At 54.1% G+C, this 12523-nt stretch overlaps 1 protein-coding gene and 1 non-coding gene across 3 annotated transcripts in view; both read right to left on the reverse strand.

Annotated features, from left to right (window-relative positions):
• The window catches only part of LIMK2 (LIM domain kinase 2), a 51975-nt gene that overhangs the window by 2815 nt on the left and 36637 nt on the right, over positions 1-12523 (reverse strand). For both annotated transcript variants that reach the window (XM_006218036.4, XM_006218037.4), the window contains 11 exons: positions 12210-12398; positions 10917-11022; positions 10468-10664; positions 8565-8751; positions 7685-7771; positions 6898-7029; positions 6608-6664; positions 4534-4599; positions 3514-3688; positions 2727-2782; positions 1569-1726 (listed from right to left, as the gene is read on the reverse strand). In XM_006218036.4, coding sequence (XP_006218098.1) covers positions 1569-1726; positions 2727-2782; positions 3514-3688; positions 4534-4599; positions 6608-6664; positions 6898-7029; positions 7685-7771; positions 8565-8751; positions 10468-10664; positions 10917-11022; positions 12210-12398 — 1410 coding nt within the window. The remainder of the gene's footprint in view (positions 1-1568; positions 1727-2726; positions 2783-3513; positions 3689-4533; positions 4600-6607; positions 6665-6897; positions 7030-7684; positions 7772-8564; positions 8752-10467; positions 10665-10916; positions 11023-12209; positions 12399-12523) is intronic.
• TRNAT-GGU (transfer RNA threonine (anticodon GGU)) lies at positions 9237-9309 on the reverse strand. Its single transcript has one exon. It is a non-coding gene; the product is annotated as a tRNA-Thr (tRNA).

Here is a 12523-nt window from a genome sequence, read left to right on the forward strand (position 1 = left end):
CCCAGTAAAGTAGGCCTTAGGAAATCAATTAAAAATAAAGATTATGTGCCAACTGGTTATTTTGGGAGGACGGAGCTGGGGAGCGAGGAGTGTTGAGGAGCACGCTGGTTAGGAGATGACAGAAAACATACACTTCCTGTGCTACATGTATTTTGGTAACGTTTGAATTTGTTTTTTATTTATTTATTTTTTTTACTTGATAACAATTTTTAATTAACATCAACCCAGCTACCTTTAGTTAAAGGTGTTGAAATTGCATGTTATGCGCTCAGTAATGTAACCAGAAGACATGACTGTGATATAACAATTCTTTAAAAATATTACAGTTTATGCATATACTATTTCTTATAGGAGAAATTCTGAAAGGAAAGATGTACTTTACTTTGGAAACAACAACAAAAAACCAACACACTGCTGAGACAGCCTGTCTCTTTCAGTCTTTTCCAGTGATAAGCTACTAAGTCAGAGCTCAGAGGCAGTCTGGTCCTGTCCAGTCCAGGCCCTCCTCGCCCAGCCTAGCAGGCATGTTATGCGAGTGCTTATCGGCTTATTTGGACATTTGTCCTTCTACTTCTGTAATATATACATTTAATGTTACAAACTTCATCTCAGCACTGCTTTTGCTACCTCCCACTAATTTTGATAAATTGTATCCTTGTTGTCATTTAATTCAAATATTTTTAATTTCTCTTGATACTTCTTCTTTGGCCCATGGGTCCTTTGAAAAGTGTGTTGCTTACTTTCCTAATATTTGGGGATTATTTAGATATATTTTTGTTATGAATTTTTAGTTTAATTCCATTTAGTCTGAACACATGCTTTTTTAAAGTGATTTCTATTCTTTTAAATTTGTTAAGGTATGACTTTGTTTTTTAAAAGAGACCCAATTTTTGATAGCAGAAGTGCAAAGATTCTAGTTTTCTAAAGCACAACTTTAAAAGACCCAGAGTGACTTGAGTAATGAGGAAAGCTATAATCTGAGAATAATAAAGGTAATTTAAGAAAGATTTCTTTGAAGGAGAAAATTAGCTAAACGCATTAAGACGCTCACTGTAGTCATACCTACTCCAAGCAGAAACCAGGAAACCCTGAACATCTACACTGTGTATATTACACGTTCATACAGTCTCCTGATTGCATTTCATGACGTCAACAGAAATGATAAACAGGACGGCTGGGTAGTAACAAAATGCAGGGTGAAACAGAAAACTTTTTTCTATTTGAGATTATAACTATATAAAAAATGTGTGTTTGGACATGGGACGTGGGAATACTGGAAACATGAAGATACTTATTCTGTAAGCATAGGAGAGGTCCGGGTGAACTTCCTTCTGTTAAAATTTCTTTTAATGGCTGTCTCTGGGCTACATCCAGGTCACTGCTACAATGCCCTCGTCTCCCTCCCACACCTGGCATGTCAGAGTCATCAGGTGGCTTCAGAGGTCAACAGCCACATCCTTGTGTTCAAGGCTTTCCCACCCCTGCACCTGGGAAGGGCTTGGGGATGGCTAAAGGCTGGGCAAGCATCCCGGGACTGTGGGAGTTCGCGGAAAGGAGCGGACACCAACCTGCTCTCGGGCTCCAGTTTGCAGCAGATGGCGGCCAGCGGGAAGAAGGCTGGAGGGCAGTCTGTGGGGACAAACTTCTCCCAGAAAAGCTTCACGTTGAGGCCGAAGTCCAGTGTGCGCGGCAGGCAATCAGGATCTGCATACACCTGCCCGATGATCTGCAGGTGAGAAGACGGTGGTTAGGAATGGACTACTGACAGTGCAGCCACATGGCCGGGTAGAGGGATGCTGGTGGTGTGGACAGGAGGGAAGGATGGTCAGAAGAGGGAGGTAAAAACCGAGGTTAGAGTGCTGCTCCCAACCCCTATCTCTCCAAATCTTGCTAATCCAGACTTGTCCCCTGAGAATCTGCTTACTGCAGCAGAAGCACAAGGTTCTAAACTGGCCTGTGAAGGGGAAGCTCCCCAACACCCGACCCTGCCCTGTGATGTCCCCTCTGTCTGAGTTCCCTGCCGGAGTTCAGGCCCTGTGAAGCACGCTGCTGGGTCTGATTCATGTCTGAAACCCTTTGGTACCAGCCTAGTGCTCTGTACACAGCAGATGCTCAAATGATCTCTGTCAGAGAAAACATTTTAAAAACCTATTCCAACCGTCCCTTGTCTCTCCTCTACCATTGTCCACTTTGTGGGAGTTACAGAGGCCTCTGAACATATGTGCTCAACTGAGTGTTTCAAGGCAGACTGAGCTAAGTTCCTGAATCCTTCCCAGACTCTCTGTACCCCACAGTGCCTAGCACTTCCTGGAGTGGCCACTTCTACTTGTTGAGCTGAGTGTGGGGGCACCACCAGGGCCTGGGGAGGGGGCACAGAGGGAAAGGCTGCATCTGGCCCAAGAGCTAGGTGGACAGCCCCATGAACAACTTCCTGCCCTTCCCCGTGGAGTTCCGAGTCCCGCCTGCTCCTCGCTGGTTGTGTGACTAAGAGCAAGCTGCTGTCCCTTTCTGAGCCTTAGTTTCCTCACCTGACAAAACCCTACCCAAGCCTTCTCATGGGACCAGTGGGACTCGAATGTGTCAAGAGATCTGGGATAAACTACACAGCCCTCCACTTGTGCTGGTTTTGTGCCAAGTTACTCATCCTTAGGAGGAGGGGCCCCCGGTCTGGGGCGCCAAGCTGCTGGGCCGGCTGATGCAGGCCTGGTCTCTGTGCCGCAGCTCACCTCGCAGAGGACGATCCCAAAGGAGAAGACATCCACTGTCTCATCGTAGCTCTTTCCTTGGGGAACACAGGACAGTTAGGTTTGGTCCCTTATCTGCTCTGCACTGAGTCTAGGGCCAGGCCAGGCCACAGCCAAGAACCAGGGCTAGAAGAGGTTCTGTGGGGATGCCCCAAAGGCTGCCCAGGACAGGCACTATCTGTAAGTCACCTATCCTCAGCCTAGGTGGGCTGCCTTGGAGAGATATAAAACAATACTGCCTAGGATGACACTGCATGGGACAGTCAGAGAGAACTGGACCAGGTTTCATCTGGACTCTGCTATTGCCAGCTGTGTGCTCCCGGGCAAATCCTGAACCTCTCTGGGCTGCAGACTCCAGGAAGAATTGTATCAGACCACATCTGAGGCCCACAGCCATGTGGGGTTCAAGAATCCCAGCTGGCATCTCTGGCTGGTCTGAATTTTACCCACGAGGGGGCAGCACATTTCCGTTCTCAGCACGGAGAGAGCAGAAAAGGCAGTAAAGGCAGTAAATAGCCTGAGTTCTCAGCTGCCCTTGGGGCACTAAAGCCACAGTCAGACCTCACCATAGCCCAGGATGCGGCCCTGGCTGGCTCACAGACCTGAGCTCAGGGAGGGAGGAGACTGTGAGGTCCTGTCCAGCAGGGGACAAAAACCATCCAGCCCTCAGCTGGGTACCTGGCCCTATGCCTCACAGACCTCCCGGGAGCTCCCAGGACTCTGTGGGCGAGATGTGGCCCCACGTCCCCCGCAGGGAGTCAGGACTCACCGTTCAGCATCTCGGGGGCCATCCAGTAGGGGTTCCCCACTACCGTGTAGCGCTTCTTGCGGTCACTCTTGCGCAAGGTACGTCTCTTGGTGGCAGCCTTCTCCACTGGGGGCTTTTTTCTCTCCTCAACTATGAGCCGTGACAGCCCAAAGTCTGCCACCACCACCGTCTTGTCCTGGTAGGACAAGGGCCAGGTCAGGACTTGGGGGGACATTTCCGAAAGAAGCCACTGAGAAGGGGAGAAATGGCATGTGGCAAAGGAGAGTCTCAGCGAATGCTTCCTCGGGAGACTGGAAGGTGGGGCTCCACGTTAGTTAAAGAGTGGAACTCAGAGGCAGGACAGAGGATTTCTTTTGTTTAGTTTTTCTCATCCTGCCTTGTTCCCAGAAAGATTTAAGGCCACGGCTGGAACCAGGATAAGACAGAAAAAGACAAGGTGGTGGCATTCAGCGGGGGGGGGGGGGGGGGGTGTGGGCGAGATAAGCTCTTCAAATAGCTACAAGGCAGTCATGTGGAAAAGGGATTAAGATTGTTTGGTGTGAGTCCAGAGGGCACAGCCAGGGCCAGCGAGTGGACACCCAGGAAGCTACGCTGCGAGTCAACAGGAGGAGTAACAACACTAGCAACCAGAGCTGACCGGCTAGCAGGAGGAATGCTGGCCCCAAACCAGTCACTGTACATTTATTAGCTCTGTGGCCTCAGGCTGAGGCTTCAGGTAAAATGATGCCACACACAGCTGTAAAACGTGGTCCTCAGTGAGCTGCTTTTACAGGACTGTCACAGGGCAAAATGAGGAAAAGTGACAGGGCTCTGAAGTCCCTTCTAGACAAAGAATTTCAGAGGTGCTACTGGAGGAGGTAGAATTCATCTGCATGTGTTAGGGAGCCCCTAGGAGACAGGGGAGGGCATCAGAGTAGCAGGAAGGGTGGGATGGGGGCCGTAGGCACTGCCCCTGGTCTAAAGCAAGAGGGGACAGGACAGCCAGTCTCCCTAGTGATAAGGAAGCCAGGTGGGACGTACCAGCTTGATGAGGCAGTTGTGCGAGTTCAGGTCCCGGTGGATGATGCACATGGAATGCAAATAGGCCTGGAACGGAAGTAGGAGTGAGGTCGATGGCCAGTAAGTCAACCAGACGCTGACTCCAAAGCTGGGGGCACAGAATGCGTCTCTTCCCAGGCCGTCTATACCAGATGCAGAACCCAACCCCGGACTCCAGAGCGCTCCTGTGTCACACCCTTGTCCCAATGCTGACAGAAAGCCAAGGCCGCCTGGGTTTCTCTCTCTCCTTGCTGCCATTGCCTGCCCACCTCTGTTCATGGACCCCAACCCAGAGGCTGCTCTCCTGAAGTGTTCAACTCCACCAGGCCCTGGCCCTCGTGGGCCCCACCCCTTCTACCCACTTTACTTAGATCCAGGCCAGTGGGATGCACTATGTCTGCCCCTCCCTCCCACCCTCACCCCAGTCTCTGGCTTCAGCCACCCTGGATCCTTGCTGCAGAGGAAAAAGTGACCTCCTCCTGGTCCGGCTGGCCCTGCTCCTGACATCCCCCCACCCTAGTCCTCGCTCTCTGTCTACACGTTAACCTCTACCCCTTTCTACTCAAATGTTTCCCAACTAGTCTCCATTTGCTAGTCCTGGCTCCAGGCCTGCACCTCTGGCTCCTGCCACCCCAGAGCTGCTTCCTATTTTGTTCTCTTCGCTTCCCCAGCAAATGTGGAAGGAGCCACTCCCCCTCCCCAGCCCCTGTAACACCGCTACCACCCCTGGGGCTCCTAGAGCTGCTCGAAGGCCCAGGGTGTGCTTCCTGACCTGCCGGCCACCTCCTCCTCAAAGGCTGCCCACACCTCTCCCATGTGCCCCTCCAGCGGCTGGGTGTCTGCCTTTACCTCCAGCCTCCTCGACGTCAACCCCTCTCAAAGCCCCTTCTTGTCACTGCTGACCCCGTGAACCCCCCCCCCCCCATCAGCCTCAGTGGACACCTAGCACTTCCCAAACCTGTCATCACTGCCACCTCGCCAAGTCTGGTAAGCCACACCTCCATTCTTCTAGGCACCTCAAGCCCCACTAGCTCCTCCTCCCCCCACCTCTGATCCCTCACTACTGACCAGCATCCATTCTGACCCACTGTGCCTCCCGGTCTCCGGGCTCCACAGCCGTACTGTAATTCAGAAACCCCAAATGTTTCATGAGCCCTCAACCCAGGTCTCCCTGCCCTGAATTCACCAACACCACCCCAACTTACTGACCGCACTAGAGTCATCTTTGAAATAACACAGCTCTGGTCACAAAACTTCCTTGCCTAAAAACTTTTATATTTGTCTTTTGGCTTCCTGAATAAAGTCCAGACTCCTCAGCTTAAAACACAGGGATCTTCACGAGTCTAACACTGTCTTCGAGAAACTCATGTGAAGAGCAGGGATTAACATTTCAGGCTAGAGGTCAGAGAGACTGGCCCAAGCTCCGAGCTCCGCCCCGTCCAGCCTCAGCTTCTCGCCTGGACCAGGGCTGTGGTGGGGAGCACTGGTCCCTCAGCTCAGTGCCTGGCATGGAGAACGCACTTGGCAGTTGTCACTGTGACCAGTGTCATCTTTCCCCAGCTACAACAGGGATTTCCTCCTCTCTCCTCCTAGCTCTTTGCTGCTGCCATCACCCCAACCTTGGGCCTCTCTGCTAAGAGGAACTTTCATCCAATTCTGACCCATCCTTCAGGGATCAACCAGAGTGCATTTCCCCGTCTCTGAGTTCCTAGGTGGTGGGTTTGTCTGCTTGCTTCAAGGGCCCTCAGCAGCCGGACACCCCTTGACAGCAGAGCCAGGCCACCCCGGGCTAGCTTGCCTCTCCTGTGCCCTGTTTGCCCTTGAAGATTTGGAATTCTTTGAGAGCAGAGTTGTGAACTGAGGATAGTCAACCAGGGGCAATCTCATTGGCACAGAGAGAAGCTCAGTAAATGGCTGCTGAATGACCCAGCCCTGCAGGCTGCCCAGGATGAGGGGATCTCTGCCTTTCAGTGCCTGCCTGCAATCCTTGTACCTCTCCCGATCCCCTACTCCAGATCCCCCAACCCCCGCCGGCAGTGTTGTTGGCAGGACTCACCATTCCAGAGGCGATGCCTTTGGCAAATCTGACCTTCTGCTGCCAGGGGAACGGATCCTGCAAGAAGGGGGGGGGCCCATCAGAGGCTACTGGGCCCCGACCTACTTGTGTCCAGGCCCCCTGGGCCATGATCTTCCAGTAACCCCTCCCTGCCTGTGCCCAGTCTCGCCCAGCACAGCCCTCTGCAGGCAAAGCAGCAGGCCTCTCTGCCCTGCGGGTCCAGAGTAGTGGTGACACAGGTGTCCCACCAACAACCCACAGCTGTGGGGACTCCGGGGCGCCATGCTCACCACACTGCGCAGGAAGTCTTTAAGCGTGCCCCCCTCGATGTACTCTGTCAGCAGGTTCAGCTTCTTGTCCTTGTACAGCACGCCGATGAACTTGAGTACGTTGGGGTGGTCCAGGCTGCGCATCACCTTCACCTGGGGGGTGGGGGAGCCAAGGAGGCTGGGCGGCTTCTCCCCACTGGGCTGGCTCCTCACCCCTTCCCTCCAGGCAGTCAGCTTGACAAATGTCACCCACCCCTCCCACCTCCTAGCTTACGTGAAGGGGAAGAACACCTCCACGTGGATGGGGACGCCTCCCAGGCTGCACCCTTGGGATCCTGCCTGTCTAGGAACTGCATGGGGGGAATTAGAGTGGGAGGGCCCAAGAGTGGAATGAAGGCCTGAAGGGCAGCACCCAACAGAGCACCTGGAGAGGCGGTGAAAACCATGTCGACGCTCAAGGGGGTCAGTTCTGGGGGCTCCACTGCAGGTTCCCTCAGCAGGGTGTTCAGGTGGTATCACAGCGTCAGGCTGTGCTAAACTGGTCTGTTTTCACGTCCATCACCCACTACTCGGTGAGCTCCTCTGACCCCATCTCATTGCACCCAGCTTGTGCTGTCTTTACTAAGTGTTCTTTGCACAAATAATCATGGTGTCATTTACAGAGGGCAGGGACATTCCTCTAGGGATGTTTCTGCTCAGCCTTAAGAACATGGCTCCAAACTAAATTTCCTCTTGAAACTGTTATTTAGTATATAAGATCTTTCCTCCCCTAACAGTGACATCAGACTCCTTACCCTCCTCCTCTTACCTCAGTCAGAAAAGTCTTCTGTGTTTCCTCATCACACCGAATTAACTCCTTCATAACCATCACTTTGCCTGTGGCTTTGTGTGTCACCTAAAAGGAGGGCGACCGTTAGAGACCGGAGGCAGTTCTGGGCAACTGTGTGAAAATCTATGCAACTGGCCATCACACGCCCTGGAGGACACACTGAAGTAAATGGCCAGATCAGACTGACAGTCCATGTGTGAAGGACACAGCACGGCCACAGGGGACTCAGAGGGGAGCACACCCTCTTCCCTGGAGCACTGGGCATGCACAGAGAAGTGAGAATCCAGAAGAGGGAAGTGTGGGAGGAGACAGGAGGGGATGCTGCCAAGCCAAGCAGGGGCTCTGGTCACCTGACACAGGAGCGAGTCCCTTGGGGGAAAAGAAATCTGGGGGCAGGAGGGTCAGTGCCACAGACATGCACCAGGGAGCTGGGTGGGTCGGGGGTGAGCGTTCCAGCCCCACTGCCCCGAAGGCTGAGACACACAGCTTACCTGACCCCCCCTCCCAGCTCTCAGCAGAGGAGGAGGAGGAGAGAAAGAGAGAGAGGTTAGTCCCCAAGACTGTTCAGCAGGGAGGCAGGAGCCACTCCCAGCACCAAGGCCTCTGGGCACCTAAAAACACCCACTGACTGGAGGTGGGAGGGCCATGGGCAAGCCTGTCCCCACCCGGGGCTCCCAGTCCAAGCTCACTTCAGCAGCAATGCTGCCCTTAGGAGGTCTGAGAGGGCAAGGGTGCGGCCCTCCCACCATCACCTCCAGATGGCAGGGAGGCCTGGTGCCCACAGGGCGTCAGGTGATGAGAAGTCCCTAAAAGAAGGCAGGCTGGGAGGCAGAGGGACAGAGCGGCGGCCTGTGCTCACCTTGATGGCCTGCCCAAAGAAGCCCTTCCCCAGGACCTCCCCGTGGATCAGGTCGCATGGCCGGAAGATTTGCTGTGAGTAGCTGCTGGAGCAGCGGAGAGACTCCGAGCGGCTGATGTCACGGCTGAGCAGGAGGGGCTCCTTTGGGGAGCTGGGGCCAGGGGATTTGGAGATGCTGTTGCTGCGCCTGAGGAGAAGGAAAGACGGGGGTAAGCACAGGGCAGCCCTCAAGAGACCTGCCAGGAGAGCCTGGGGCAGGAACTGTCCATCCCTATGTCTGTAGTTCAGGTGCTGTGATGGGGAGGGGAGTCCAACATCAGACAGGTGTGCAGTCTGGGGCTGCAGGCGCTGTGGTCTAAGCATAGTGAGTCACACTCTGAGCCAGAACCCTGAGTCCTTCTCAACCGAACAAAGGACTAGACTCTACAAGCTGACAGCACTATCGATGGAAACCCACCACCTTCCAGGTCCGCCTGATTCCAGGCCCCGACCAGTTTAGAGCGACAGCCTACCACCATCCAAACACAGATGGGACTTCGGGTATTCTGCTGGTCTTTTGTAGTACCTGTCTGCATTTCCCGAATTTTAAAATAACAACCGTGTATGATTTTTATAGCAATAAAGGCAGTATGTGTATGACATTATCTTTCTTTTTTCTTTTTTTCCCATTAACGGAGGTACTGGGGATTGAACCCATGACCTCGTGCACACCAAGCATGTGCTCTACCACTGAGCTATACACCCCATGCCCCAGTTTATGACATTCTAAAAGCAGCCAGTAATAGTAATTGCTGGTGACTGTCACTTTGGCTTCTTGGAGAAAGGACAAGAAGGTTGAATCCACAGGTCTGCAGGTTAACTGCAGCCCTACAAACTTCTCTCTGGGCCAACCGTGCCCACCGGAGCACATGAGGTGAGCTGCCTGCTCTCCTGCACGATGGCCCTCCAGACATCTGAGCAGCTCTCTGGCCACCCACCCCCATCTTCCGTCTTCAAGGCCTTCTTTATCCCCTGGCGCCCAGCCTCCAGCAGCTCACTCATGCTGAGGCCAAGCCAGCAGCCCAGGGGTGACAGGAGCAACCTGTGGGGAGGGCCGTTTCCAGCAGATTCCAGCCAAGAGGGCCTGAGTGATATGCAGCCTGTTCAGTCGAGAGGGCGGATAAAGAACCTGATTCCCAGAGAAACCTCAGACACCTCATGTTACTGGGCACTGACCCTGGGCCAGCCTGCGCTGCTCTGCATCCTTTTCCACACTGAACCCTCACGTAACTGGGGAGACAGCCACTTTTACCCGGTAGCTCCACTTCACAGATGCAGAAACAGGCTTGCAGAAGTGCAGGGGCCTGTGCAGGGAGGGTCTCGGCTAGAAGGTGCGGTCTGGGTGCGAGATGTCTGCCTCCAGAGCCCTGGGGGCCTCTTGTTCTTCAGGCTCCCTGCCTGGCACCTGCACCCAGGCGATGGCCCCCACTGGACTTGGACAACTCAGGGTTTTGGAGGCTAGTCCCTTAAACCTAAAACAATTTGCATTCACCCCCTACTTTGTAGTTTTCCACACCCTTATTTATATACTAATCCTAACTGTGCCCCTTCTCCAGCCTGTGCCCCGTGCTTCCCTCACAGGTCATGCTGTCCTGTGGGGTCCAGTGTTGCTGCCTTCCATCCGGCTGAGTTCAGTGAGAGCATGACCCTCCGGTTTCTAGGGAAACCTGGCAGACCGCTGGGTCAGATCGCACACAGGCCCTGGCTACGAACTGTGATCCCGGGGGTTGGGGGAAGCTGGGTCAGCACAATTCTCGAAGTCTGTCCCTAGCCAGCTGGTTTCCCTCCTAGCTCTGCTGGCCTCCGAAAGGCAGCTCCACCTCATCTGTGGGCAACAGAGCAGGGCCGGGGTGAGAGGTGGCACCTCAGAGAGCGTCTCCTCAGCGTCCCTTCCAGATTCTCCTTGGTGTCCAGGGTGCTGAGGGAGTGGGAGTGCCCAGCATCCTGCATGTGTGGGGAGAGCCGTGCATCCAGCCGCAGCTGGTCCAGGCGCTGGGAGACAGGGTCATGTTCAATCAAGAGCTGAAGTGTCTGGCTTGTCTGGTTAATTGCATCTTCCACCTGTGGCCAAGAGCAGTGTCAGGCTGGTCGCATAGGGTGGCCCATTGCAGGTCACCCACCCTCAGCCCAGACGACCCAAACGGTGTGGCCTCCAGCTGCCAGTCACCACACGGGGGACGTGCCAGGCTGACACAGGAAGTCACCAGTGGTCACAGGCTCAGTGGCAAGACCAAGACAGACCTGAGCTGGGGAAAGGTAAGGGCCATGGCCTGATCTCCCAGAAGGTCTGCTCCCTGTCCCACCCACACATACCTCCTCCACTCGGAGTGTGCGGACGGGGATCCCGTTGATCTCCAAGATGCGGTCCCCGGGGTGAATGGCATTGCGGTTGTTGGGACTGATGTGCATCCGGTTGACCCTGGGCCAGACAAGAGTTGAGGCAGGGTGAAGGCATCTTAAAAAAGTGCCTGAGCAATTTCACTTGTGCAGGGAGGGCTTACCAGGCCCCAGGCCCCTCCTGACCTCCAAGGCCCAGGCCACTCACAGGGAAAGGTCACACCTTTCATAGGGCATCCACACTCACCCACTGGCCTAAGCCAGAAACTTGGACATCACCCTCCCCATCTGGAGTTCCCTCACTGCCTGCCAATGTTCATCACCTTGAAGAATCATCCATCACCAGAGTCACCAACATCTCTTGCTGGCACCTTGCAACAGCCTCTTAACTGGTCTCTACACTCTAGGCTTGCTCCTCTCCCGCCCCACTTCCACACCAGTGATCCTTCAAAAATGCTGACCTGGTTGCATCACCTTGTTTAAATCCCTCAACAAACCTGCCAAAAGTCTTCATAAGCCAGGCAACCTGTCACTTAACAGTCTCCGCTCTGGCTACTCTTAAATGCCCAGTCTACACTAGACATAGCCACAGACTCCCACCTCTGCCTTGAACATGATTCCCTCCCCTCTTCACCTGACGAGGCTTTAGCACAGACCTTCCTCCTCTGGACCTCCCTGACCCTAGCACCTCCCACCTCTACTGCAAACACCCAGTGCCTGCCTGCATGGAGCAAGTGCACGACCACAGTCTGCAGGGTCGGCAGCCATATGTGCCTTGTGACTGGTATGAGATGGACAGACTCCTTTCCCATCAGGTGACTGAACTGGACCTAGGATGGAATCTTAGTCTCTTTCTCCTCCTTCCTCCATTCATTCACTCAACCAACGAAACAATAGTCTACGCACACCACTGTATGCTGGGCACTGTTTCAGGCCCTGAACAAGTATTGAACAAGACCAAGTTCTGGAAGGAATTCGTGGGGAGGACAGATGATAAACAAACTAATACGCATAATCAAGCCAGACAATTTCAAAGAGCAAATGTGATCTAGAACTTGGCAAGAGAAAGGTGAGTGATTCTGCCGTTAAGCATCTGGTGGGAGGCAGCCCAGGCAGGGAGAACAGTAAGTAAGTGTCAAGGCCTGGGTGCGGTGATGGCACAGTGAGCCCAGGAGGAAGAGCAGAGGTGGGGATGCGGGGAGCTCTGCTGAGACTCTGGAGTTCTCAGCCCCTCAGGGAGCCCCGCCTCGGGGGTCTCAGGACACTCACTCTTTTACTTGCACAGTGGTGGCATAGTTGGAGCAGGCACTCTCCACGGACACGGAGAAGCCCCGCCTGCCCTCCGTGGTGGCCGGCATGGAGATGTGTGTGACGGAGTAGGGCAGCTGGTCCTGGACAGACTCTGTGGATAGCCTCTCAAACATGGGGGCCAGCACCACCTCATTGTGGCATTTCCCGCTGTGGGGAGGAGCAAAAAGGGGGCTGAGATCCTGAAGCCCCGCCTTGAAGCCCCCAGCAACCCCATGGCTTCAAGCAATAATATCCATAGCCCCACAATCACCGTCCTTGCTGAGATTCCAGCA

This window comes from Vicugna pacos, chromosome 32 (genome assembly GCF_048564905.1).
Source record: "Vicugna pacos chromosome 32, VicPac4, whole genome shotgun sequence".
Lineage (NCBI taxonomy): Eukaryota > Metazoa > Chordata > Mammalia > Artiodactyla > Camelidae > Vicugna > Vicugna pacos.